Source organism: Melospiza georgiana, chromosome 2, assembly GCF_028018845.1.
Source record: "Melospiza georgiana isolate bMelGeo1 chromosome 2, bMelGeo1.pri, whole genome shotgun sequence".
NCBI classification, from domain to species: Eukaryota; Metazoa; Chordata; class Aves; order Passeriformes; family Passerellidae; genus Melospiza; species Melospiza georgiana.
The window spans coordinates 80,730,642-80,758,030 of record NC_080431.1 but is presented as its reverse complement, the minus strand read 5'-3'; the positions used below and the strand labels follow the sequence as shown (position 1 = coordinate 80,758,030).

Below are 27,389 nucleotides of genomic sequence, written 5' to 3'. Positions count from 1 at the left end.
GGCTATGAGGAAAAATCTAAGCTGGAGAATACTGGAATTGTCATGTTAGATGTGTGAACCTGGGGCTCAGAGACTGAAATTATGCTAGAAGCCTGGCCAAAAAAACACAGAAGCAGAGGGTCAAGTTCAGGGATGCAGGTTGGAACAGACGCCTGCAAGAAGTACGTCAGTAATGACTGAGAGGGCACAGAGGAGCTCAGGCCTGGAGCAGCAGCAGGACCTTGGGACCCGGGTAGAAATAGGCAGCAAAGGTTGTAGAAAGCACTGGGAACTCAATTGTGTGGAAGCTGGCTTTATTCTGACTGCAATGCCACAAAACAACACTGCACGGGCTGAAGGCACTGCTGTTCCTTAGCGGTGCTTTCCGGTGCGGTTGAAGCGCCTGTACAAGTAGCGGATCCTCTTGTTGAGTTTGTGATATTCCTCTGCAAACATCCGATCGCCCACCATGCGCTTCTTGCGGAGGCACCTCTGCAGCTCGTTCCCCCGCCAGCCTCGCAGCCAGGTGGGCCCCATGATGAGATTCTTCGGGTGGATCTGGAAGCCGCCTGAGAACAGGAGAGCACAAACAGATGAAGCCAGGCCCTGGAGAAGGCTGTTCCCAGGGCGGCCGGCGCCCATCCTCCCCGCCCTGTCGCTGCTGGCAGAGGCGCCATCCCGCAGGTGAGTCCGGCCTCCCTCCACTCCCGCCCTGGGCCCACAGACCTGTGTGTCTTACCCAGGATCCCCACGTTATCATACACCCCGAACAAGGCCCGCTTCTTCGTCCACCGATCTACCGGCTTGCGCTTGGGCGGCTCCTTGATGCGGATGGGCCGGGTGAGCCCTGCCAGGGGCGAGGACAGCGGCACGGGGAGGCCGGGCCGCGCGGGCGCCCAGCGCGCCCCGCCGCAGTCGCTAAAGCCCCGCTCGGCGCAGGGCAGGAGAGTGGCACGGCCCAGCAGGGCCCGGCCCGCCGCCCGCAGCAGCAGCGCTGCCGCCGCCGCCATGGGGAAGCCCCCCGGTGCCCCGGGGACGGGACGGGACGGGAAGCGCGGCGGCGCTGCCGGGCCGCCCCTTCCGCCGCTGAGCGCAGAGGCGCGCGGGTGACGTCACACCAACGGTCGGGAGGGCAGGGGAGCCGGCGATTGGGCGAGGGGCCGGCGCGCGGCGCGGCCGGCGGGCGCTGATAGGGCCGTGGCGGGAAGGGGCGGGGCGAGCGCGGTCTGCGCGCGCGGTTTCGAGCGCCTGGGGCCGTGCGGGGCTGTGGCGGCCATGGCGGCCGCCCCGGAGTTCCACCTGCCCCTCGCTGCCGCCGATCTGCTGCGGGATGGCGGCCCCGGGCGCTACGTGGTGCAGGAGGTGCTGGCCGTCCGCGACCTGCCGCCCGCACTCGCAGGTAAGGTCCCTACACCCCCTTTCCGGTCGGGCCCGGTCCTGCCCGCTGGCTCACGGGCATCCCCCCGCCTCTCTCCGTGTTTTGCCGCAGCTTTCCGGGCCGCCTCCCGTGCGCGGGGCGCGCTGGCCGTGCTGGAGCACTTCGACTGCGTGTACAGCGTGCTGCAGTGAGTACGGGGCAGGGATGGGCGGGAGGGCGGGCACTCGCCCCTCTGCCCCGCGCTCTTCGCTCGCCGCCTTACGCCCTGTGCTTGTCCCGCAGCCACTTCCGAACCGTGGGCACGGCTGTCAAGGAGGACGCCCTGGAGCTAATGATGCACGGTGGGTACCCGCTGTTTCCGGACTGACAGAGAGCTTGTTTCCCTTGGCAGCTCAATGATGATATAAAGGCTAATGTGACTCGGCCAGCTGGGCTGCACCCTCAGCCCACTCCTGTCATACGGGTCTGTAATCTTGGTGGATGATGCTGAGTTGTGCATGTTCGCTGTAAGGGCAGACCGACAGAAAATCCTCTTGCCCCTGTCCCTGGAAAATGCATCTATGGGATGTTTCAGCTCAGAGCGAGTGTTTCTCTGAGCTGAAGGAGGGCTGTGGGGATAGGACAAGACAGTGTGCCCAAGGTCTGGGCTGCAGGGGGCAGCCCGTGTTACAGCTGGTGAGATGTGAGCACACATCTTTGGTAATCTGATGGCTGCTCTAAGCCTCCCAAAGAGAGGATGGCTGAGGCACCTGGCAAGGAGTGCTCATGACTTTCTGCTTCTCCTCAGTGGTGTCCCATCATTCCAATGAACTTCCCACTATCCTGAGTGACTCTGGGCTGAGCCATGCAGACCGGGCTGCTCACCTCAATGCTCTTAAGATGAACTGCTATTTGCTGACTGGCCTGATGGATGCCTTTGAAATGGAAACCTGCAAGAACAGTTGCTCGGAGGCAGATCCTGGTAGGAAGGTAGGTGAAGGGACTGGGGGAAAGATTATAAAAGTCAGAATAAAATTTTAAGCTTGCTGAACTCTGTAGTATCTGTCAGATTTTATAGCTGGGTTTATGTAAACATAATGTCAGCCAGAGAAGTGCTGGTGCTTCTGTGAAACTGTGCATGGAAAACAGCAAAGGGACAATCATGTGTCTAAATTTCAGAAGGGACTTGGATGCCCAGACCTTTCTATTTCATTCTTGAGTTTCTGGCTGGAACTTAGTGTGCCAGTGTTTTCTCAAGATTTCCTTTCTGTGATGGCAGTGGATGCAGGTATAATCCTTAAACCACACAAGGCACTGGTGCTGGCCTGAGCTGGGGGGAGAAAAGCCCCTGTGATCTCACACATCTCACTGTGTGTCTCTTTATGCTGTACAATTTAACAGACTTCTTATATTTTGAAGGAAGCAGAGTAGTTAGTGATGGGGTTTTGTCTGTTGTGAAGCTGCTGATGTATCTTACTGTGTAACCTCCTTTCTAGAACAGGAAGAACCATGCCAAGACTTCTGCATCCTTGTGGGAAGAGGAGAGGCAGCCACTTTTACGGCTGCTTACACAGCTGCTGCAGCTGGATCTCCGTCAGCTTTGGGGTGGTCTAGTGGTGGAAGAAGAGTTTGTCAGGTATGAATTGGAGAGGAGATATTGGTGGAATGAGTGACTGGTTCTGAGGAATAAAAATGTGGGGTGCAGATCATTGGGAAACTGAGGAAACAGCTCGAGGCAAAAGCAATGCGCATAGGAACCACTCCTCACACAGGCCACAAAAATTCAGATGCTTGCTAACTTTTAGAGGACACTTTTGGAGAATCTCTCAGACAGAAATGTGTGGTGTGCTAGAATGATGTTTGTGCAAGTTGTGATAGTGAGGTTTGCTGTCTGTCTTCTGTGGGTGTAGCTTGATGACGGGCAGCTGCTACCGTATCCTGGAGAACCCAAGTATCGGCCTTCAGAGGTACCGGCTCACTCGGGAGGCTGTGACACACCTGCTTGCTGCAGCTCTGCTTCACTGTGACCGCATGTTCAGTGAGTTCCTGCTCTTCTGCCTTCTCCCTGAAGCCATTCCCAGTTACTTTCCCTGACCTCCTTCTTCCTTCTCACGTGTTAAAGGTGCCACTCTGAAGATCACACAGATGCTGCAGCACTTTGAACATGTAGCCCCAGTGTTTGCTCAGGCTGTGAGCCTCTGGGCTAAAGAGTATGGTCTAAAAAGCCTGGTGGGAGAACTGCTAAGGTGTGTGAAATACTTGGAGGCTTGTCCTTTTATCTGCAGCAATTTGAGGCTATTCCTTGTTTCCCCATTCCTTGTTTCATCTTTCTGTACAGGGAAATTGGACAGAAATGTCCCCAGGATTTGGCTCGTGAGGCTTCTGGAGTCAAGGGTTATGCTACTTTTATAAGTGAACTGGCTGAACAGATTCCAGCTCTGGTGCTCTCCAACATGAGTGTTCTCCTGCCTCACTTGGATGGGGAGGTATGTTTCTGCAAAGTCACCTGTCCAGAAAAGTCAAAGTAAAGATGCTGCTATCCAGTTTTTCTGTCTGAAGCAAAGCCTCTTTCACAGAGCTCAAGTATCCAAAACCTGCTCTATTGGAATAAATTCTGACCTTACCTAAAAGATGCAAAGGGAACAGAAACCATGGCAGTCTCCTGTCTGGTTGTCACTATCAGATGTCAGAGAACAGGAGACTGCCTACTTGTCTGAGGTCCCTACTGTTGTCCCTTGTTCTTCAGCACTTGATGAGCTTGTCATTGTGTTACCTTTTCTTTATCTGCTGTAAGTGTTTCTCATGTCAGTTCTTGGCTTCTGTGTACCTAACTGGATAGCAGGATTTGGGTTGGAAGGGCCCTTAACACCTCTGCCATAGTTCGGGACACCCTCCACTAGACCAGGTTGCTCACAGCCCCATCCAACCTGGCCTTGAACAGTTCTAGGGATGGGGCATCCACAGCTTCTCTGGGCAACCTGTACCAGTGCCTCACCACACTCTCAGTAAAGAATTTCTTCCTGATATGTAATCTAAACCTACCTTCACTTTGAGGCCATTCCCTCCTGCCCTATGACTGAATGCCCTGGTAAAGTCTCTATCCAGCTCTCTCACAGCCCCCTTTAGGTGCCTCCTCAGAGCCCTCTCTTCTGCAGGCTGAACAAGACCAACTCTCAGCCTGTCTTCATAGCAAAGGTTACTCTGTCTTGCACGCACAGCTGTATTCACCCAAACTTAATACAATATCTATTCTGAAAAATTCACTTAGGGCTGGAGCCTGCGATGTGGAAGGCCCAAACTCTGGGCATGGTCTGTTCCTAGTTGACCAGCTCCTGTCTTGGCAGAGTTACACGATGCGAAACGCCATTCTGGCAGCCATGGCAGAAGTGCTGGTGCAGGTGCTGAATGGTGACCAGCTGGAGGAAGCAGCCCGTGGCACTCGGGACAAGTTCCTGAGCATGCTGCAGGCCCACGTGTGTGACGTCCATAGCTTCGTGCGCAGCCGCGTGCTGCAGCTCTTCACTCGCATCGTGCAGTGCAAGGCAAGTCTGTGCTGGGCAAATGGTGCTCCTCGCTTCCATCTTGTGTGTTCTGTGGGAATTTCTACCACCCTGCTTTTTGTTTGCAGAGACTGAAGTTTTAAGAGATAAAGGTGCTGTCCCTGTGTACTGTGGTGGCTGCAGTTTCTTCCGAGAGACCCAAGATCCCTGGGGTGGGGGAACTGGGGGGTGGAAATTAGATGCTGCTCACTCTTACCAGAACAAGAAGAAAGAGCATAGCATACAGCCTCTTTTCACACACTGGTATGGGAGAACATCACAATTACCAGATATACTAGTACTCAACTCAGCAGGATCTTGGATAACCTAAATCCTTGCTTTCAGTGGATGCTGGACTAGAATATATCCAGAGGTCTTTTGAGCCCTAGAGCCTTCTGTAAATCTATAATCTGTGCTTTTAGTACATGAAGATGTCTGCAGTAAACTTTTCCCAAGTCTCTGAGCCTTCTTGATAACTTTATCTGTGCTCTTGTTGTGTTCTAGGCCCTGCCTTTGACTCAGTTTCAGGCTGTGCTGTCGCTGGCTGTTGGGCGGCTCAAAGACAAATCTGTCTTAGTGGTTAAGAATGCAGTCCAGCTCCTGGCTGCGTTTTTGTCCAATAACCCCTTCTCCAGCAAGGTAATTCCAGTTAATATGGTAGATGTGTTAGATACCTCTTTGCAGGCTAAATATCTGCAGTGTGCTATAGCCAGGGCGGTAGCATTTATGTGTCTTGTGGGAGGAATGGTGTAGCCTTTGATTCTGCAGCTGGCAGCTTTCTGGTCTTCCCAGGTTCAGATTTTGAGTTCTTGGACTCATCCCTCTCTTGGTGAAATTCATAGCTATGTTGAAGGCCAGGAGGGGTGTGACTGAGGTGAAAACCTGCAGCAGTTTTGAGTCCACTGTGAGGTTTCTCTCCTTAGGATCAAAATTAGTATTTTAAAATATTCTTTGTGGATGTGCAGCTCTTTGTGTTTAGCTGCACCTTCTCCTGAGTTTCTGAGCCTTAGACAGGGAACTTAGAGCAGTTCTCATTCTAGGATCGGGGCCAGAGTCTACTCTTCCACTTTCCCAAAACAGTTATCTATGGGAATTGACAACTAAAGCAGGGAGTGGAAGAGAGAGGAGAATTCTGGCATTTCAGGAAAAGGAGGATAGCTAACATATTTCTTCTTCTCTTCCTGACATCTTCAGTTAAGCTGGACTGACTTGGATGAGCCACTAAAGAAAGAAGTAGAGAAACTGAAAGAAATGAGGGATCGTAGCAGACCCAGAGCAGGTAATTTCCTTTCTTCTTCTTTCCACTTTCTAGGATAGTCCTAGAAATTACTTTTCCTCATATTAATGTACTTTTCCTCATATTAAATTTGCTTCCAGGTTGTGACAGCTTTTGTCTCAGACCTTATCTGTGTGAGATGGTGAGACCAGATCACTGGTATTAAACTCACAACAGTTTTCTTTATGGTATTGTTATAAAAGCATCACATTAATATCCATGTCTAAATCAACAGTCCTTATAGCTATATATCCTATTTTCTGCATAAGAACTGAAAATATCTATGAACACCCTCCCAGGTTTCTCTTTTCTACCACTCAGGGACTGCTTGAGTCATGATTTTGATCAGATGTTATTTAAAATTGATTTGTGGGCAGCACCAAAGTCCAAGGCTAAACAAATGATGGTTCTCTTACCTGTCTTTTTTTCCTACCTTGAGTGGTTTATTTGTTTTAGTCAGAGTTCTTACCTTATTCTCACTGCAGTCTGGGTGGGATCAGCAATGGGAACAGTGCTTGCCAGGGAGGTGGTAGGGGAAGTTCCTAAGTTCCAGATGAGTTTTTCCTTCCCATTAAAGGTGTCACCTGAGTCTGTGTTCTTCAATCCCTCTGGTTTTTAAGTAGCTCCAGTGATCACCCCAGAGGAAGAGTGGGAAGCGATGCTGCCAGAAGTCAGGGCTGCCACACAGCAGCTCTTTCAACCACTGCAGGAAGGGGAAGAGGAAGTGCTGGAAGTTGAAGAAACAGTGGAGAGGACAGTGGAGCAAATCACTAGGCTGTTGAAGAAGCTGAATTACAAGTAAGAAGGCTCTGCAGTTTGACCGTGTTTATCCCAAGGGGTGATTTCCAATAACATTACTCTGTAGGAAGAGATTGACGTGGGCATCCAGTACAAGATGCTGATAGGAGCTGCTCTCCCAGGTGCTCAGGGCAAAGTTGGATGGTTTCCCTTGTGTTCTGCTCTGATGTGTTGCTGATACTCTCTTGGGCAATGTCATTGTCCAGGAGCGCAGCCCGCCTTACGCAGAAGGCCCTGTGTCGCTTCCAGGGAAAGGAACCTTTCGTGGGCTCTGGGGAGGAAAACGAGGAAGCAACAATCCTGGGTGTTCTGAAGAGACTTTACACAGGTAACTGTATCACTCTCTGTTCCCCAAGTCCAAAATAATGCCAGAGCCAGATTAAAACCCTCTGGAATACTCTGTCCCTCCTTCTGACCTCTGAGGCTCAGTCTCTGTGTTACCTGATGGCTCCCAGAGCTGCAGCATCTCTGCACAGTTTGTTCATGGTTTGTCCAAGTACCTTGGCATTTAGCTGGATCATATTGATCTTGATTTTTGGTTGGAACAGTTCCATGGTCCCAATAGAAGTGCATTTCTGGTGTGTTCACTCACATATCTGAGAGGAGTGGAGCCAGTGTTGCCACTCACACCCTTCTGCCCTGTCTGAATTCGTCAGGAGTTCTGCTTCCTGAACAGGTGGTGGCACATAATGCAGCCTTGACCAAGTATCTGGTTCAAGCAGAGCCTTGGTTATCTGGGGCCTGAGCCTCTGGGTGTATTTTTAAGATTTCACACACTTAGTTTGGTGTTTGTTTCAGCATGAGGTTACTTAGCCAATCACATTGAGCATATTTCTGTTGGAAGTCTATTGTCTAAAAATCTTAACTTGGTGAACTCTCCACATTTGCACAAACTGCTGTGGAATAGTAGTGTTTGCTTTCTCTTGGTTCCATTTTAGGGCCCTTATCCATCTTTAGGGAATCATCAAGTTCAGATTAACCCCATCAGCATTTTAATGGTGTTTTCCCCAACTGGACCATGCCTTTCCATACCCTTTTACTACAGCTGGCAGTTCTCTGGAGCATCACACTGTAGTGCTGGAACTTGTTCCACAGCACGCTGAGATTTGGAGCTAGGTCTGATTGCAGAATTTGGATTTTTGTATCCTGGCTCTTGGAAGCTATCACTGTGAGATGGGGAGAGGAGGGTTAAAATGCCCTGAACTGTGCCTGTTTATTTTGTATCTTCAGTTCTGCTCACAAACAAGTGTGCTTTGTAGGTTCATGCCCAGGTGAGAACAGTGAGGATCCTCCACATGACAACAGCAGTGACAAGATTGAAGAAGTTGTACAGGAAGAGCAGCCTCAAACAGAGCTGGTCAAACAGGAGATGTTGGTGCACTACCTGCAAGATGCTTACAACTTCTCAGTGAAAATCACAGAAGCTCTGAACCTGATCAGCAAGATGATGTACGAAAATTCTGTCTCAGGTATGTGAAATAACCTCTTTTCCCCATTCAGCATTCTAGCTCTTTCCTTGCTTGACAGAAAATGGAGTGGTAGAGCTCCAGGAGAAGGAGAAAAGATTGAAGGAGCTGCTCTTCATTAGGCAGATGTCATAGACACTTCCAGGGTATTGGAAAAGTGAGCACCATATAAATGAGTGTCATGAAGGGGTTGAATAGGGCATGAACAGGCTTTTTAGGAATCCATTTTTTGTAAATACCAAGATTGAAAAAGATTTTTTTAATATGTTTAAAAGTTGTTTTATAAAACAAATGAAATATATTTGGACTTTCTGAAAGTAAAAAAAAAACGGTCAGGTGACCAAAGTGAGTTCACTTGTGGAAGCCACCCTGCCTCCTGTGGGGAGGGATGCATGTGCATCATCTCAAGCTGAGGTTCTCCCAAAGTAAGCCTGGCCAGTGAAGCTGGGTTTGGTTATGTGCTCAGTGCCCTGACACAGCTTCAGCTGTTTTGCTGGCCACGAGAGGGGAACTAAGCAGCTGGTCTCATCTAACTCACCTTTCCTCAAACTTTATTCTCTAGTTAAACATGAGCCTGATCAACAGTGTCTATGGCCTGGTCCTCCTCAGTGCTGTAGAGAAAGGTGGTGATCAGAAGGCCTTTGAGTTAATTCAGCTGTTCATATTTAATATTAGAACTACTGTAATCACTTAGACTTTTTTGTAGTGTTTATCAGAAATTGGCATTTCCAAGGGATGAGGGGCACAAGTCCTGCTCCCCTCCTCTCCAGTGCATGCACTTGGACACATCTGGGGTGTGGATGGTGTGGGCACTGCAGTGCCCCAGACTTCATCCAAACACTTCTGAGGCTTCATCTCTGCTGAGGGCTCGTGTTACTTGTGATAAGCATGTGGGCTTCCCCAGCAAGGTTTGGTATTGTTAGCTATTTGCACACAAAAAAATGAACTCCTGGGTTCAGTGTCTTTAGCAATCCTTTGAAGTTCAAGGCCAAGAAATTGCCCTACCTGGTACTTCAACACCTGGGGTTTGATTGTGGGGATGTTTTTTTAATGGATGCACAAATTTTAATAACTTTTCATTTCCGTGGTGTCCTGTGCTGTATAAGGAAGGCAAATTTAGTGTCTGAATAGCAGAAGTGCTTTGAGACATTGTCTCCATTTGGAGAGAGTATGCTGCTGGGTTAGGAAGAGACTGGTGTGTGCTAAGGGAGGTGTGTGCTCAGATTGACCCTTTCTTAATTAAAGATTTAATATTTGAAGTTTTAATTTTTTTTCTGTTGCAAATGTATGTATTCTGGTGTGACTGGGGACAGGGAAAGCATACCAGCTCACCTGATAGATATTCTTAATTCTAGTTTGTAAGGGCTTATACTGGTAACAGCTCTTACTTAACCAGAGGTCAGACTCCATGAACTGTCTGTTGCAGCACAACTCCTCTGATCACTGCTGTGGATGTCTTGTGATGTGCTCTAACTTAATGGGGTTTTATTTTTTTGTCTTGTGAGAAGACTGAGCAGTCTATTTCAGGAGTAGTCAAGCTGGAACCAAACACAGTACTCCTTACCCCATTTGTACATCAAATAGCTCAGTTCCTCTGGTTTTAGCATTGCACTGGGGCTTATATTCAGCTGTCTGCTGCGACTATGAGATCTTTTTTTCCCAAAGCTACTGTTTCCCAGAAGAGAATTTTGTTCTTCCTCAAAGACAGTCTCTGTGCTTTTTCCCTAACTATATCACATTGGATTTAGCTGTGATATTGTTAATGTGTGTCTCTTTTCTGGGACATCTACATCTCTGTGCTAGTGATCCCATTCTGACTCAAGCCCTCAGCAGATAGTAGCAGTGATTCCTAGATGCTTGTAAAGCTTGCTGTGAGACCAGTACTCCAATGAATTTGTTTTAATGGCCTCTTTAATGGGAACTGGGGAAGAACTGCACTATCACAACTGTTCTCTCTGCAGTGGTGCAGGAAGCCATTGAGTTCTTCGTGGCAGTCTCACAGTTTGGCGTGCCCCAGGCACTGCTTGGAGTCCGCAGGATGCTGCCCCTCATATGGTCAAAGGAGCCTGGAATTAAGGAGGCTGTGCTCAATGCCTACAGACAGCTCTATCTGAGCCCCAGCGAGGATTCCGAGAGGTATGGATCTCCCTAATCAATTGTTTTTTTCTTTTCCCTCCCCCCCATTCCCTTTCTGCTGTTGGGAATGGGGTATGGAGAGGAAGAAAACTGAGAGCTGGCATGCTTCATGCTGAGCTGAAATGTGAGGTTATTATCTGAGTATCCCAGTCTTCCTGCAGGAGCTACTGCTGAGCTTCTGTCCTTGGTTTGTCATAGAGCTCACGTGTCGGAAATTCATGCAGCAAACCTCTGTGAGACCTTGCAAAGCAGATGCTGAGAATTACTTGAAGTTAAACTGTTGTCAGGCACTAATATTTATTCTCATAAATTTCACTTTCGTACAAAGCATTGCCTAAATACTCTGGGTAGAGTCCCTATCTGATAGGAAACAAGAAGAGTTAATTATGAATTCTTCTCTTGCCAGAAGGGCTCTTGATTGGCAAAAATGAATTTCAGCCTGTTAGGAGTCACCTGTTGATATGGAGTCATCCCATGTCCAGGAGTCTTATATACGTCACTCTGTGGGCAAAGTTGTTGGCCAATGTCAGTTGTTTGAGTTTCTTACAACTGTAGTTGTTCATTCTGCTGGGATAATAAGAGCAACAGTGTGGTCTAAAGTTGAAACTGTATTTCTGTTACCAAACCTCAGGGTTTTTAGCTGACAAGTCATACATGCTGTGGCCTTGGTCACGTGTAGGCATTCGTCTTCTGATGCACACAACACATTCCCCATTTCTTTATCCTTCACACTATACAAGGTTTTTTCTTATTTGGGTGCTTTCACATGTATTTCTGTTTGTATTTCAGTCAGACCCATCTTAAATCTTTTTCTAACAATTTCTACATGCCTTAGATGTTAAGAATGTTAAGATGGGAGGATGTTAAACAGTCTTTGTTGCTTATCCTTCTTGAGGATTTGGTGGTGGGAGCTGGCTACCACTTGCAAGTTTGCTTCTCCCATACTAGAGAAGAGCTGTGTCTCCTCTCTGCTGTGGCACTTGCCCTTTTTTAGTGCTTACACACTTGTAAATCCTGTTGGATACTCGTGCAATAAGTGTGATCCTTGGTGAGATGCACCATAAGTCACCCTCATTTGTGCCATCAGGCAAATAAAGAGCACCTGCTGCTTTTTATTTCTTCCTGATAATATTGCCTGGAAACAGCACTCCTGCAGTTGGTGCTCTGTCCTCATTTGTTCATAGAGAGATTTTCAGTTTCTAGGGAATTGTACTTTGACTTGTGGTTGCAAAGAAACTAGGAAGTGGCTGCTTAGTGCCTCTGATTGGATCTTTAAGCACCAGAAGAAGCACCAATGCATAAGGCAATGGACTTACAAGCCCACATCATGGTCATTGGCACTTGAGTTGGATGACTTTGAGAACTCAAGCTTATTGTGGGAGTTTTCCTGATCCTGTGGATCATGTCTGTTCTCCAACAGATGTTTTCAGCCTTTTCAATAGGGCAGTAATTGTGACAGTTGCTTTTTCTTTACCTTTTAATATTTTATTGTTCTTTTTCCCCTTTTGAAGGGCCAAGGCACAGGCCCTGGTGCACAATCTGTCTCTCATCATGGTGGATGCATCACTGGGAATGCTACAGTGCTTAGAGGAGATAGTGAGTATTTGCCTTGCCTGGGTTTGGGTTGTGCATCTGTTTTATTCAAACAGTAGTCAATGCAGATTACATCTTTACTTTGAAGTTCATTCTCCTTTGCCTCTCTCTAATTTTTTAATTGCATGCCTTTCGCAGATCTCGGAGTTTGTGCAGAAGGATGAAATCAAGCCTGCTGTGACCCAGCTGCTTTGGGAGCGATTCACGGAAAAGTCTCCGTGCTCGGCGCTGGAGCGCCGCGCTGCCGTGATGCTGCTGGGGATGATGGCACGGTGAGCCTGGGGCCAGGTCAAAGCCTCTCAGTGGAAGGGTGTTCAGGGAGTCGATTTTATTGAAGAACTGTGGGTGCTGCATCAGCTGACTCGTTGGCTCTAGCTTCAAAAATAGTAACCCTATCGTGGGGTAATGAAGCCTGGAACTAAACATAGTTTTGTTGGATCCCACCAACACGGCCTCTGAATGATTATGGTGAGATTATTTTCCTTGTGTGAATACCCATTCCTTCCCAGAGTTCACAGTGTCACAACTCTGCAGCTTTGTCTGTGTTTGGATAAGAACAGCGAGAAGCTGCTGAGTAGAGATGTCTGGAGCCTTTAGCATGAAGAAAAATGAATCTGTTTCACTTTCTGGGGGCAAAAAAATGTATCTGCACTAAAAGGTTTTCACTTCCTCAGTTTCCCCTTTGGCATTCACCTTACTTGCACTTCTTGCTGTCCTTACTTCAGTCCTTCATTAGTCAGAAACAGGCCTGCATAATGATGATCCTAAAGTTCTTTCACAGGCAGAAATGGGAACGGGTGGGTATGGATTTGGGATTGGCTTTTTTTTTTGGATAAATGTTGGTTTGGTTTGTTTCCCACAGTAGAGGAAGGAATGGTATATGTCACAAGTCCTGAGCTTCTCTACTCTTTCCTACTTTCCAGCATTTTTGTTTTTCTTACCCCTCTAAATTTTGGTTCTTTCTGATGGGAAAAAAGAGTCAAGAATCTTCTTTCTTTACAAAGAGGCTGTTGATCACTATGGATAAACTCATCTCCTAGTGGAGAGTGGATTACACTGGCTTCTGTGGAATACTGCTTGCTGCTCCTCTAGCTGTATCTTGAGTCGTTTGGATGGGTTTTATTTTTTCCCCTCTTATTCAAACCACTCCCTTCCACAAGGCACAAGCAGTATTTCTCTTGGTTATCCATAGTTCCATAAACTTTCAGCAGCACCTCATGTGATATCCCCATCCCTTCCATTCCACAGAGGAAAGCCAGAGATCATAGGTACCAACCTGGACATCTTGGTGACAGTGGGACTGTCTGAGAAGGCATGTGAAGACTACAGGCTTCCTCAAGAAGTATGCAATGTTATTTCCAAGCTTGCCAGTAACCCTAAGGTAAGGCTATGGGTTTGTTCTTTAGGTCCGTCCAGAAACAAAGAAAGGGGGGAAATTGTTTGCATGGAAGAAAAGAGAGAGGTAATTAAATTTTTACAGATTTTGAAATTAAGTAGGTTGAGACCATTCAGCAGCACTGTCTGGAAAGCTTAGCACACACCAGTGAACATGTAATAAAAGAATTTTCATTAGGCAACAGGCTGGATTCAATTAGTAAAGAGTTCAGTGCACAAGAAAATATGTTTTCCTTTCAATTCTCTTCTTCAGACTTCCAATTCTAAACTGATTTGTGTTTTCTCAACCATGAAGCCCTTTCCTCTACTGATGTTTTCTGGTGGTGTGATTCTTTTGCCCTCCCTATTAATTGATATTCAGGAGTTGTCAGCTGTATAGCAGAATATAAAACATGAAAGGCTTTCAAACCTGTCCATGTTGTACTTAGAACAACATAACAGTTGATGGCTTCTTTCCCTGGGAAACAATTTATACTTCTTTTTTTTAATACAATTGTGAAAAAAAATCTATTTTTTTTTTGACTCAGTCATTTGGGGCATTTTAATTCAGGAGTTCCATCACAGAAGGAGTCCTCCTTTACAGAGCAGCATCATTCTGTGACAGCCCCTTCCACTGGGGATGTTGCTGTATGAACTTCATGAGTTAATGTGTATCACAACATTCTTAAATATTCTAAAGATGGCTGTAATTCAATTTTTGGTTGACTTAAGTCTGCAGTTAAGCTTGTATATGAGGAGGGACTGAACTGAAAATATGTGGCTGACTGACTGGCAGTAGCTCTTGTTCCCCACCCATCCTCCCAGCCAGAAATCAGGAGTTGAAAATCAGGTGACTCAGGAGTTCTTATTTCAAGCTACTGAAAGCTGGTAAATCCTCAAGCCAGTTCTGTTTTGTTCAAGTATATATTCATCAGGCAGACACAGGTGTGCTGGGACACCTCAGGTATTGTCATACTTGGTTTAGTATTTCTCTAGGTTATCTTATTCCCAACCTAAAAGGTGGTGTGCCTGATACAGAATATATGCAACAACCTTAGTGTGAGGTGATCTTGGATCCAGACCTATCCTGGGTTATTTCCACTGATGATATTTTGCTTTTAAACAAACCTCTGTGGTTCTGGAGTACCCCAAGGCAAGCTGGACTTACTGTTGTTGATTCTAAGATGCTCCAGAGGTTTCCCTCTTTATTCATTGCAGAGAGTGAGTAAATAATATCAGATTTTAAATGAATCCTTTTGACATTTCAAAGAGTTATCTTGATTTAAGGTGAGAAGGGTCTGGGTTGGCCTGGGATCATCATTTGGTCAAGCTTTAAATCCTCCCAGTGTAGTTACCCTGGTGTCACAAGTGACAGTAATGCCCCTGCTGCATGTTTAGCAGCAGAGCAGTACTGGATGTCCCTGGCATGGGTTTGATGAACATTGTGCACACAGGAAGGCTGAGTACTGGGAAGGGCATGGGGGGATCTTGTGTAACTCACCTGTTGTCTCTGCAGCCAGCACTGGGGAAGAACAGTGCCCCTTTTCGACTGCCCCAGAACCACATGCTCTTTGCTTGCCTGAGTGAGACTGTGAGTAAAGGTGAGCCCAGGTCAGCAACAGGTTTGGAGGGGATGGGGTTGGGCTGTGAGACCACCTGTGTTATCATTGGTATGTGTGGGTACATTGCTCCCTCTTCTCATCAGGCTTTGCCCAGCCAAGCAGTCACTGGATCCCCTTCATGGAGGCAGCTGTAACACTCATCTACCAGCTGGCAGAAGGGGCAGAGGAGATCTGTGCTGACATCCTGCATGTGTGCAGTCAGCAAGCTCTGGAGAAGCTGCAGGAGGATGATGAGCAGAAAGCTGGTGAGGAAAAAAGCTGGTGAAGGAAATCTGTACTGTGGTTTCCAGTGCCGCTTTGGGTGGCAGGAGAGTAGAGCTGAGGGGCTGGTGGAAGTGTTGGCATGGGAGGGTGTAAGTGCTATGAAGGAGTCTGTGGAGTGTGGAGATGGTGAGACTTGGCACTAACTGACAGGGAAGAGGTCTAGATCAACACTGAACTGGGGCCATTTTTCTCCTTTAGATGCAGGGGATTCTCCACACAGAGTCTCTGATGGTTCTGGCAGTCTCTCCACGTTTCTGCTGCTGCACCTGGTGGCCCTTGTGGGACAGGTGGCACTGCAGCAGGTAGCATACTTGGAAGTGTCACTGAGTGCAGAGCTACGCAGGCGCCGCCTCCTCAAAGAGGAGAAGACCAAGAAGCAATCTCACACCAGCACAAAGAAGCAGAGACCCCAGGTGAGAGCCAAGGGGTTTTTGGGCAGCTTTTCTGGTGTCCCAGCTACAGCAAATTTCTAGAGAATGCAATCCTGAGGCTGCATGAGGTACAGGGCAATGTGTACTTCAGGAATAGAAACAGACTGGTATTGGTCAGGATTGACAGGGAGAGCTGAGGTCCTTGAAGGACCCTATTCAGTTAACTTCCATGCTGGTCTTGAGTTTTGAAGAGGCAGAAGGGAGGGAGTGAAGGGTGATGTCCTGGCCATGCTTATCCTCCTGCTTCAGGAAAACATTCCCCTTTCACTCATCATCTTCTTTCTTACCAGTGCAATCTTTTGCAACTGATGCAGTAGTGGTGAAGAAACATCCATTTGTGCCCTGGAGTTCTAGAAAAAGGCTTCCTAGAGCCAAAGTCCAGGAGATTTGAGAGTCCTATCCTCTGTTAGGTAGTAATGATGAAGGTTTAACAGTAGTCTTTCTAATGTGATTTAGATGCTACAAATGCCCTGTTTGGTTAGGTCTATCTTGGAACATTTTCCAGAGTGTAATGAGGCTAACTTTCCTGGGTAAGAATAGAGAAAAACATTGTGTCCATCTGGGTATCCAGTCTCTATTAGATGCTTATACTGCTAAGTCTACAGAGAACTTTGTAGTTCATTTTCTCATCCACCTGCTTATCAGTGTCACTACCATTTTCCACACAGGAGGAGGTTAGTATGAGATTTTCAAAAAAGTAGCAGTTGGATGGATACAGATTTGGTCCCCATTGCAATGTCTCCTTTCTTCCCTTGTGTTGCTTTTTATTTGCTATAAGGTTTCCCATAATCTTGCTCACAAAACCAGCAATTCAAAGGCTGCTTTGAGCTTCTTGTTTTTAGTATTTGAATGTCCCTTAAGTTATGCAGGACTCACACACTGATGCTGAATGTCTCCTAGGTCTGTTTTATCTTAGTAGTGTCAGTAGTTTAAGCTTTCTTTACATTCTGGTCTCCTCATTGCAAGAGAGACAAGGTGCTCCTGGAGCAGGTCCAGTGGAGGGCAATAAAGATTATTAAGGGACTGGAGTATCTCTTAGAAGGAAAGGCTGAGGGAGCTGGGCCTCTTGTAAGCCTCAAGACTGAGAGGGGACCACATCAATGTCTGTAACTATTTGGAAGGGGGTGCCAAGAGGATGGAGCCAGACTGTTCTTGGTGGTGCCAAGCACTAGGACATGAGGCAGTGGGCAGAAATTGATGCACAGGAAGTTCCACCTGATTATGAGGATGAACTTCTTTACTGTGGGGGTGACCAAGCACTAGAACAGGTTGCCCAGAGAGGTTGTGGAGTCTCCCTCACTTGAGATACCCAAGAACTATCTGAACACAGTCCTGTGCAATGTGTTCTAGGAAGACCCTCCTGGAGCAGATGATCCACTGTGGTCACTTCCAACCTAACTATGTGATCCTGTGATTGGTGTTCTGTAGCATGTGGACTGGCAAATCCCAGACTACCCTTCACAGCTTCATTCAGTTCTTGGGAGAAAGTGGGTTATTACACTCTGTGTCAGTCTGTTCTCCACTTTAGTTGTGCAGCTGGTAACATGCACGTACCTGTGAAGAAAGAGGTTATTGTTGCCTGACATCTGTCTTACAGTCTTCTCTCTGCACAGAGCACAGGGAATGAGTCCAATATGGAGGAGGAGCTAGGCCTTGTGGGAGCCACAGCTGATGACACCGAGGCCGAGCTCATCCGCAGTATTTGTGAGACAGAACTTCTGGATGGTGAGTGTGGCTGCCACTGAGCAATACTGGCTGTCTGCCTGTGTGAAAGAGCAGGTACAGCAGGCAACAGGTCCTTAGGAGGAAGGGAGGAAGGAACAGGAGGAAGGCTGTTTCCTCTGGAAGGAAGCACTGTCATTTTCCATGGTGTCACTTTCCACGTAGGCTGTCTGTTTCTTGGCTCTGCCTTTCTGGAGGTGGTTGTTCAGTGGTGAAAGTGAGTCAGCCAGTTACTGTAGTTTGCAGCAGCTCTGAGATAAATGGAGTAATTGTTCCTAAAGCACGATGCACAGTGCTCTCATGCTCGCTGTCTTTATCCTCACTTTCTAGGGAAGCACCTGCTCTCTGCCTTTGTTCCACTGGTGCTGAAGATCTGCAACAACCCTGGACCCCACAGTGACTCGGCGCTGTCAGCTGCTGCAGCCCTCACTCTTGGCAAACTCTGCATGATCAGGTACTGCCGAGCCATGCCAGAGTTCTTTCCCCAGCCTTCCTAGTACTAAAGCACAAGAAAATGTTGCAATTCCTTTCCCAAGGAAAGAACAAACACAGTGTTCATAGGTCACTTTTTTTTTAACTGTTTTTTCCCCTCTGCTCTCTGAGAGATGGAATTTTCCTATTTTTCCCTTTTTTCCTGTACCCTGTCTTGTTAGCACTGAGTTCTGTGACTCCCACTTGCGTCTGCTGTTCACCATGATGGAGAAGTCCCCCCTGCCTGATGTGAGATCCAACCTCATAATTGCAGCAGGAGATCTAGCCATCCGCTTCCCCAACCTGGTGGAGCCTTGGACATCACATCTCTATGCCAGGTAATGCTACACTCTTTGTTGGGAGAGGACATGTGACGAACACCCTGTGGAAGGTTCTGGGCCTCCAGAAGGTGAGAATGACCCAAGAAAGCAAATTTGAAGATGCTGGTGCAGGAAGACCAGAGCTTTGGGCTGTCACAAGCACCAATAACTCAGACACTCCCATGGTGCTTTCTGCAGTAACTCTTTGCTCCCGTCAGGTTGCGGGACCCCTGTCCCAGTGTGAGGCAGACGGCTGGGCTGGTGATGACTCACCTCATCCTCAAAGACATGGTCAAGGTCAAGGGCCAAGTGAGTGAGATGGCAACTCTGCTCATAGACCCAGAGGAGGCAATCGTGGCAGTGGCTCAGAACTTCTTTGGTGAACTGGCCAGCAAGGTAAGTGGATGCTCAGAGACCTTATTTCACAAGAGCAGGCAAGGGCTGTTGGAGGCTGGGTCAATTACATGAGCCCTGGAGAAGGTGTGTTAATGGTGTAGAGCCATTGGTCTCTCTCTCTGTGGACTAAATGAGGGTAGTTAAAAAAAATTTTGCAATACAAGTTTTGTTTCATCCTTGCTTGATGTTGCTGAATTTGACCTCATCCAATCACACTGGAAAGCAGGCTCCAAACCACTGCCTTTTCCCTTTGCTTGCTTGTGTATGCCCAGCACAAGGTTAGGAGCAATTTTCTGTAACTCACCTGTAGGCTTTGCAGCAGAGTTCCCTGACCTTATGGCTCAGGCAGTGCACCTTCTCTGAAACCTTTCTGAGTTGTTCTTGGCTGTGGGACACTGAGATACTTAAATTGTAGCAGTTTCTGCCCAGGCAGGTGAGAACAGGAGCAGTGTTACCCCCACTGTTCATTCCATGTGCGGCCTCGTGTGGGCCCTTCAGAGTTTGAGATTTACTGCCTGAGAGGCTGCAGTGACACTGGGGCTTTTCTGTCCTGGTTTGCTTTGTTAAAGCAGAGCTGGCCACCTCACTGCACTGACTTCCTACCTCTGAAAGGTGCATGACTATATGATGTATAAAGCTGTGTAAAAGCAGTGGGAAAGAGAATATGGATTGGATCTTTTCAGGCAAGAAAATGGGAAGCAGTTCCATGAACTAAAGAGCTGTTTCCTTCAACAGGAAGCTTTTTTTGTTGGGTTGTGGCAAGGTTGGAAGGCAAAGAAACTGCATCCAAGTCTGCCAAAGAGCAGAGCTGGGGTGCAGTGTTGAGCTTGTTGGTTGGCTGGGCTTTTCCTCCCCAGCCAAATAGTCCTGGATAGGTTTGGCTGGCTGTGTGAGCTTGTTTCAAAAAGCTGATGCTTTCAGTCAGTAGATTTGGGGTGGAGAAAAAGGAGGTAATTTTAAGTGGGCAGCTTATTTGGCTTGACTCAAATTATCCTTTCTAATTCTGTATCTCATGTAGAAACTTGTGTTCTGCACAGGGTAATGCTGTCTATAACCTGCTTCCAGACATCATCAGTCATCTCTCGGATCCTAACAGCAGCATAGAGGAGGAATCCTTCCACACTATTATGAGGTATTCTGAGGTTAAATAAATCCCTTATTGCCAGGACTATGTTTATGCAAAGGGGGTGCCATATCAAGGGAAGAAAAACTACATTGACGTGTACAAAATGCTTTTTCAGTTGTTCTCTTTGATCTGACTTTTTCAGTCTGTACTGGAAATGGAGTCATGCTGAGGGGAATTGATTTTAAAGCCACACTGTTGGGAGTGAGGAGAGACTCTACAAAGAGTAACCACCAACTCAAAATTACTTTCCCTCTAGAAAAGGAAAATAGTTGGTTTTATGCATGGGAACGTGGACATGCAACATTAGGAAAACACAACAGGTTTTAAAGCTGCTGCCTTTGTCATTTTGGTGGCTACTGGAGTTTTGTAAGCAGTTTTAGTAAAGCTGTAGTTACAGTAACAGGTTTGGGTCTGGGTTGGCTTTCTGGTGGTTTGTTTTGTGGGGGGTTTTTTGTTTGGTTTTTTTTTTTTCTTGTTTGGTTTCAGTTTTTTTCAAGAAAGCCTGACTCTGGAGTATAGAGATCTTGGAATATTTCAATCTGAGGTTATAGGTTGCTCATAGACAGCACTAATAATATCTTTATTGGTAAAGTACAGACATTTTCCTCTCATTTCTGAAACTTGACCACATGAGGGTTTTTCTGAGTCATTTGAATCCCTGTGGATTATAGAAGGGGGTGTTAGACAAAAGTATTGCTGTTGCTGAAGAGAAGAGCAATAAAATCTCCTGCGATTTTTCAAGTAGTCTTCCTGTCTATGAGAATCCAGTGCATTTGGGAAGAGGGATGGGATTTTGGATAGGTAGGAATTGCAAGACACAGAAAAGGTCTATTAGTGAGGGTGTAATTGAAACTAAAATTAATTTATGGTGGCAAAAGTAGATGGATATCTTTGCTTCAGCTTTAATTAAGGAGGGTAATGTGAAATACTGGGAATTATAGCTTGTAGTTCCTGACAGCACGCATAGAAGTTAATGCCTGAAGTGAAACAAACCATCACAGGTAGACAAGAGGCAGCATGTAAAATAAAAATCCAAATAATTTAATAATTTTGGATTTTTCAATACTGTTTTTAATTAATATCAAACTGAAGGTATTACCACAGACATAGAGCATAATTGTAGCAATTGCATTAAAGTGTGATTGGTGGGGTTAAAACAGGTGTAAGGTGAACTTTTTACTTCCAGCAACATTTGTGGAGAGAACTGGAGGTGTCTGGCAAATAAGAGAAGAGGCAGTATTGATTGAACAATGTAGATAGGTATCAAATTAGCATCAGGATAATTAAAGACCTGATAATCAGTTAACACACCACATATCTTTAAATAGGAAAAGAAGGGAAATAGTAGTTAAAGATTAATTGATGCTGGAAAAAATGCAAAGGGAGGACTCTTGACAATATTGTCTCTGTTATGTATCTTAGAAAAGCAGCTTGGTGTGGTGGTTGTAGACATAACAAAGACTGAACTAGGAAGTGCTTTAGAACAACTATATCAAGGCCAGTGGCAACCTGACTGAGTTAAAGTAAACAGAAATGTTGGTACAAGAAATGGGGAGAGCAGCAGCACCTTCTTAATAAATAGAAGTTATTCAGTGATTTCTAAGAGGACATAGTGCAAAATGCACCAGTACTTAACTGTGCTAAAGTCCAGGTGTCTCTATCCCTCAAGAAGCTAATGGATGAAGTTAGCATTTAAGTTCTGCTAGACTTTGTTCCCATTTTAGTGCAAAGTGGTGCTCACTTTTGCATTGATCCAAAACGCAACAACACACTTTCAGCAAATGAATAGTGAAAAAGCCACAAGCATGGTTTTGAGGAGGAAAAATGCTGCATGCCACTGTGCTCCCCTCAAGGTTTGCTTGTCAGACAAACTACTCTGTCAGTGCAACTTGTGAGGTGAGGAGATTGTCTGGAGGTGCTGCATGCTCTTAAAACTGGATGGAAGGAGCAGATAAGAAGTCAGCACTGCTGCCTTTTCAGCACCCCTCCTCCCTGAAATGGGGATTCCTCTGTGGGCTCTAATCTTTTGTGCTTTTTTCCCCTTGCAGACATCTGTTCTCATATATTACAAAAGACAAACAAACAGAGAGCTTGGTGGAGAAACTTTGTCAGAGATTCCGGACTGCCAGGTGGGTTGTAATCTTAATTTTCCTGACAAGTGTTTCTGCTTCTCAGGATTTTTCAGAAGATAAGAGCTTGTATGTTGTGATTGTAAAAGGTTCCCATTATATTCTTCATGTGACAAATGCAACATAACTTGGTTTAGGTCTCCCTTTTTTTTTTTTAACTACCTTCTCCTAAAAATACATGAATACTTATAAATTAAGGTTTTTGGTTTTATTATGCAGTGATTGACCCCTTCTTCCTCCCTTTTTTAAGGAAAAAGTTTTGTGACAGTCTAGATATTCTTTATAGCTGAGCAAGGAGACATCCCACATGTGGATTTTACATACTTTTGTGATCCTTCTCCACAGGCTATTCCCTTGCAGCTCAGCTAGGAAATCAGTGTGTTCAGCTGAGAAGTTGGGATCTTTCTAGCAGTCCTGTCTGGGATGATCTCAACTATCAAGCTGATACAGGCCTGTCCTTGTTCTGTGTGCATGGGCTGCTCAGTACCAAGTCTACATCTGGGACTCTGTTCTGGGTTTTTTATTATTATTATTTTACCTAAGGGCTTGTGCCACCATACACTTTGGCTTTTGCTCTGCTCCATCTCCAAGATGTGCATACCTTGCTTGTACATTGCTGATTATAGAGTATAGAGTGCAGGACCCATGCTGTAAATCTGGGATGTAATTTTGCTTTCTGGATTTTAAGGCTTTTTTGCTGCTTTTCTCCTGCTCCCCGAGCTGTAACTTCACTGACCAGGCATACACTTTTTGTTTCTTTCCAAGAAGAATAATAATAGAAATTTATCTCCTTCCATTCCAGTGAGATATCTTAATTTTAGCTTCCACTGGTTTTGGTGTACCCTGCTTCCCTCCATTCCTGTGGTTTTCCTTTTCCATTGTTGTGGCTTTGCCCTTGAGATTTAAGCTGTCTGCTTATCTTGGCCATTTGTGCACAGTGCCTGGGCATGTGACCTGCTCAGCTGCCTCAGGGAGTTGCATATTTCCCAAAATATTTGGATTTTGTTTCCTGAGAAAGAGTGGAGGCTGGTCCCTCTCTCCAGCTCCCAGGAGCACTGGTGAGCTCTTCTCACCACATTTGTAATTAACTGTCTGTGTGTGTGTTGTCTCACTTTTAGTAGAATGCCCTGATATTTCTGTACCACGAAGGTGATGAGCTTGGTGCACACTAGTGGTACTGCTAGAGCAAGACTCTCACTCCAAGCTAAAACAGGAGCTTCTCAGAGCAGATTTGCAGCCACCATCACCCTCCTCAGCATTTCTGGACTTCTAAACATAGGAACTTGCCAGGTGTCATTCAGACTACAGGTGGAAGACCTGGATGCTGCAGCTTTGTTCTCCATCTGTCTGGGCTTGAGCAGAGCATCCTGAGACAGCTTGTGCTGGACAGACTTGAGGCCCTCACTTAGTGTATATTAAAAACAGGGGCTTTGGCTTTGCTTTTTCCCTTTCCATTCCATCACAGTGATCTACATTAGGGATGTTGGTTTGTGCTTTTGTTTTTCCTTCCCTTTGGTTTTATTCCAGTAACTTTTGCTGGAATTTGAATGTAGTCATTCTCTGATGCAGCATTTGTTATTTGCTGACTTTATAACTTAATGACTGTGACCTTCTTTATGTAACTAACCAGGAAAGGGAGAGAGAACATCAAATACAGCTTCTGCTTGAGATCATCTCAAACATGCAAAAATGAACAGCCAGGGGGGTTTGTTACATGGTTGAAATAAGGCGTTTCAAGAGGAGTCCTGACCTCACTGAGTCTTTTCCTCCTGGTCAGCAGTAACCTCTGACATTTTTCAAACAAGTGACTGTGCTCTTTAGCAGTGGAGCCTTCATGTTTTTCCAACAGGCACTAAGTCAGTGTCATGGAATACAGTGGTAGTTATCTGTGGTATGGCACAGCACCCTGTCGCTGACCTGTAACAGAACAACCTGAATCTCATGTTGTCCAGGGCAGAAGCACCTGCAGGAAATGCTGGTAGTTCTGGATGGGATGTGCTCATCCTCACACACCCCTTTTCGTAGGAGCTAACGGTGATCTGTGTCTTTGCCAGGACTGAGCGTCAGTATCGGGATCTGTCCCACTGCCTTGCTCTGCTTCCAATCTCGGAGCGGGGCCTTCACAAGCTGCAGGACAACTATGACTGCTTTGCAGACAAGCTCCAAGATCCAGCTGTCTACAATTGTTTCCAAACCGTGCTGGCTCGATTCCGCAGAGCAGGCGTCAAACCTGAGGCTAAAGTAAGGCTGTGGGACAAGGGTCCAGGCCAGAAAACAATTGCTTTTTACATGCAGGGACTGGAAAGCCCTGCAGTTTTTCATTTTAAACAGACTTTTCCTCAACGCTAACAATTTATCAATTTATTCCTTTAACTTGATGGCAATTCTGCTATGGATGTAGTACTTCTCTCCCTTCACCTTCTCTTTTTTTTTCCCCTGCACTGCTGTTTTACATCTCCATCAGGCTCTAGCTGAAGAGCTGGAGCAGAAGCTGTCTGCCTCCCATAAGCGAGGACTGGATTCCACAGAGACATACCAGGACGGTAGTCAGACTCCAATGCCAGCACCAGCCAAGCAGAAACCAATAGGAAGTATGTTCCTTTTTGTGACATTCCAGCCTTCCCCTGATCCTGCAGTCCAGCAGAAACACCTGAGCACTTCTCCTCAGCCTTACAGACAGAGGTTTGCTGCCTTTCTCTATTTTTTCCCTTTTTCTTGACAGGTTCACGGCGCCAGCCCCTAAGCCCAGCCAACTCAGATAATGATTTTGTCACGCCCCCATCCCGCATCCTCCAAAATCATAAGCGTGCCCGGAAGCGCCCTCCACGCAAAAAAACCGTCATTACCTTCTCCAGTGACGAGGAGAACAACTCTGAGGATGGTAAGGCGCTGCACACGTGTGCTCTGAGGGGGGAAGGACTACATGCCCAACAGGGATGTCTCTTTGGTCATGGGCTTCAGACCACTGTGGAGGTTGCCTGTAGATTTCTCTGCTCAAGGCAGAGTGCTTATTATTGACATGTTTTACTCTCTTTAGAGCTATTAGCAGAATTAAGAGAGGAAGAAACCCCCACCAAAACAACTCCCATCACCAGATCTTCAGCCCGACGGCGGCGCTGAAGGAGCCATCTGCCACTGCCTTTAACTAAAAATAAAACTCCCTTTATGCAACCGTCGCCTTCTCTTGTCTCAACTACCCCAGAATACGACAGTGCTTTAAAGGAGGACAAAATGGAAGTTAACACCAGCATAAAGCAATTCCAACCCTTTCTTCTGATATCTCCACAAAGAAAGGCAGTGATGATGAACATGGCACTTGGACTGATTTTGCCCTGACTTTGCAGATGAGAATAAGCTGTTCTTATTAACTTTTTTTTTTTAATCTTTGGAAGAAAGTCTAAGAAGAGCCAAACTACCCACAGAGTACAAAAAGCTCATTCCTTTCTTATTTTGTATGTGCTTTATTCTACACTATTCGGCTTTTATCACAGGACCAATGCAGTGGTGTTGGGTTTAGGCCCTTTTATATTTCATGCTTTTTGAAGCCCTTATCCTGTAAATCCAAGCCAAGGGTTTTGAGGTGAAGGCACCTGCATGTTTTTCTTGTGCATATTGCATCAAAGAAGTGTTCAGGGAGTGGGGTGTGAGGAGAAAGAGAAAGGCTACCTTAGACTAGAGCACTTGAATAAACAATAGGTAAAGGAAAAAATACATCTTTAAAAACTGAAAAACAAAACCAACCCAACGCTAAAACTTTAGAAGTAACTTGTAATAATGCTTATTTGATAAGTTACTAAGAATACTGATACCCTTGATTGTCTTACTGTTTTCTGGAATGTATTTGCTGCAAATCCAATTATGTTTCAAGTAAAATTGGCACTTGGGTTTTTTCATTTTGCAAATGCCACATCAGTTTTCAAGTCAGTCCTGGCACTCCTTAAACTGCCCTGTGAACATGAAGTGCCCTAAATTAGATTCTGTGTTAATCACATAAATAACCTTTAACCTTCTGTCTAGAGGCAAGTTGGCATTTGTCCCAGAGCTCTTACTACAGAATTATTTCCTCTTACCTTATCAGCTGCCTGGAAAGCAGACTAGTCACCAGCTGGGCAGGAATAGGAAGGGTGCTCCTCCTCTCCACTGGTTCCTGCAGATCTGCAGTCTCTGTCTCTGAGGCTCTACCACCTTCCCACAGTTGTGCTCAGAGGTTCCCCCAGCAAGTAGAGCATGCTGACTGCAGAAGTAGCTGTTGTAGCTTATTTTGATCCCTATTAAAAAAAAACAAAACCAATCATTAGGAAGTGCATAGCTTTGCACTAACCTGAGCACACCTGAATGGACAAAATCATGTTAAATGCTTTCAGAAACAAGTAAAGTGGGGAATGATGGGGTAACAGGTGTATTTATAAACACCCCACTTGAGACCCATGACTCAGTGAAAATACTTGCCCACTTGCCACCAGACTAAAATAGCCAAATACCAAGATAGATATGCTCCAACTCCAGAGCACACCAGTAGCCACAGGACAATCACATGAAATACAAAGATCAGAAAGCTACAGTAATGTTGTCCTTTTCCCCTCCTTCCTGATAAAATATTCGGTGAGGGCTCCAGGAGGCAAAGGTAGCAGCTACAGCATTGACAGTAAATACAACACAGAGTCATGCACACCATACGTGATTCCCTCACCACCCACTGGGTATGACACTCACATACAGGAATTAAAAAAGCAAAAGACAGCATCTATGGATGCCTGCCCAGGCTCAAAGTTTTACAAGCAATCAATGTGTGTCGATGTGAGATAATACGTTGCTAATGATATAGAAGGGGAGATATGAACGGGTGGATAGAGGAAGTGAGGTGGCCATAAAACTTTTAGGCATTGGCTCACCTTCAGACCATACTTTTCTACAAGTGGTTGAACTTTTTCCTTCAGGAGATCAACACAATCATCCTTCTGGAAGGAGGGTTTGGCAATCAGTGACTGGACTGATGTGCTGGCTCCTTCACTGCTTTGCAGTCTGTCCTTTGCTCAGGACACTCAGACACTGTACTACCTGGGAAAGTGGGAGTGAGAAGTCAGTGGGTGAGAGCTCTGATTGGTCCCTTTCTGCAGATAGTGAGGAGCACCTTCCTCCTCACTATCCTCCCCTCATATCAGAAGAATTAGCAGTCCTGTGTCATGGGCAAAGGAAGTCCTGAAGAAAGATGAGGCAAAATCTAAGAGGGGTTTTGGCAGCTACACAGTGGCTACAGCCTTAAGTAGATATTTGCAGCTCTTCTGTTCCTCACAGAGATATTTTGGTGACTGCCACAATGACCATAAATCACTGCTGAAGGAGTAATCCCACTCCCCTGCTCCTGAGGCAGTGGGATTACTCAGTGCCAA

At 46.1% G+C, this 27,389-nt stretch overlaps 2 protein-coding genes and 1 non-coding gene across 7 annotated transcripts; 2 read left to right on the top strand and 1 right to left on the bottom strand.

The window, feature by feature from the left end:
* Positions 1 to 276: 276 nt before the first annotated feature.
* On the bottom strand, positions 277 to 1,003 carry MRPL51 (mitochondrial ribosomal protein L51). Its single transcript, XM_058018298.1, has 2 exons — positions 719 to 1,003; positions 277 to 548 (listed from the first exon to the last, which is right to left on the bottom strand). The coding sequence occupies exons 1-2, from the start codon at positions 987 to 989 to the stop codon at positions 352 to 354; spliced, it is 468 nt and encodes a 155-aa protein (XP_057874281.1). The 5' UTR covers positions 990 to 1,003; the 3' UTR covers positions 277 to 351.
* NCAPD2 (non-SMC condensin I complex subunit D2) lies at positions 566 to 25,170 on the top strand. Of its 5 annotated transcripts, none has more exons than XM_058018295.1 (31): positions 566 to 663; positions 1,469 to 1,544; positions 1,640 to 1,698; positions 2,145 to 2,326; positions 2,833 to 2,972; positions 3,247 to 3,374; positions 3,459 to 3,582; positions 3,675 to 3,822; positions 4,681 to 4,878; positions 5,380 to 5,514; positions 6,070 to 6,154; positions 6,772 to 6,949; positions 7,156 to 7,277; positions 8,209 to 8,418; positions 10,377 to 10,551; positions 12,063 to 12,147; positions 12,283 to 12,416; positions 13,393 to 13,525; positions 15,035 to 15,119; positions 15,224 to 15,385; positions 15,603 to 15,817; positions 17,449 to 17,560; positions 17,888 to 18,011; positions 18,211 to 18,366; positions 18,567 to 18,744; positions 19,782 to 19,876; positions 21,919 to 21,999; positions 24,054 to 24,240; positions 24,464 to 24,590; positions 24,722 to 24,880; positions 25,037 to 25,170. In XM_058018295.1, the coding sequence occupies exons 1-31, from the start codon at positions 573 to 575 to the stop codon at positions 25,117 to 25,119; spliced, it is 4,167 nt and encodes a 1,388-aa protein (XP_057874278.1). In that variant the 5' UTR covers positions 566 to 572; the 3' UTR covers positions 25,120 to 25,170. The 5 variants fall into 5 exon arrangements, with proteins under 5 accessions (XP_057874278.1, XP_057874277.1, XP_057874276.1 ...); XM_058018294.1 differs by lacking the exon at positions 566 to 663 and adding an exon at positions 1,231 to 1,378 and having other exon boundaries at positions 6,775 to 6,949; XM_058018293.1 differs by lacking the exon at positions 566 to 663 and adding an exon at positions 1,231 to 1,378.
* LOC131080785 (small nucleolar RNA U85) lies at positions 1,748 to 2,070 on the top strand. Its single transcript, XR_009114217.1, has one exon. It is a non-coding gene; the product is annotated as a small nucleolar RNA U85 (small nucleolar RNA).
* Positions 25,171 to 27,389: the final 2,219 nt, after the last annotated feature.

Coding starts and splice junctions, on each gene's coding strand:
- MRPL51 (XM_058018298.1), bottom strand. CDS start 989: ATGGCGGCGGCGGCAGCGCTGCTGCTGCGGGCGGCGGGCCGGGCCCTG. Junction 549..718: donor TGATAACGTGGGGATCCTGG/GTAAGACACACA, acceptor TCCTGTTCTCAG/GCGGCTTCCAGATCCACCCG.
- NCAPD2 (XM_058018293.1), top strand. CDS start 1,255: ATGGCGGCCGCCCCGGAGTTCCACCTGCCCCTCGCTGCCGCCGATCTG. Junction 18,012..18,210: donor GGCAAACTCTGCATGATCAG/GTACTGCCGAGC, acceptor CTGTCTTGTTAG/CACTGAGTTCTGTGACTCCC. Junction 18,745..19,781: donor TTGGTGAACTGGCCAGCAAG/GTAAGTGGATGC, acceptor TGTTCTGCACAG/GGTAATGCTGTCTATAACCT.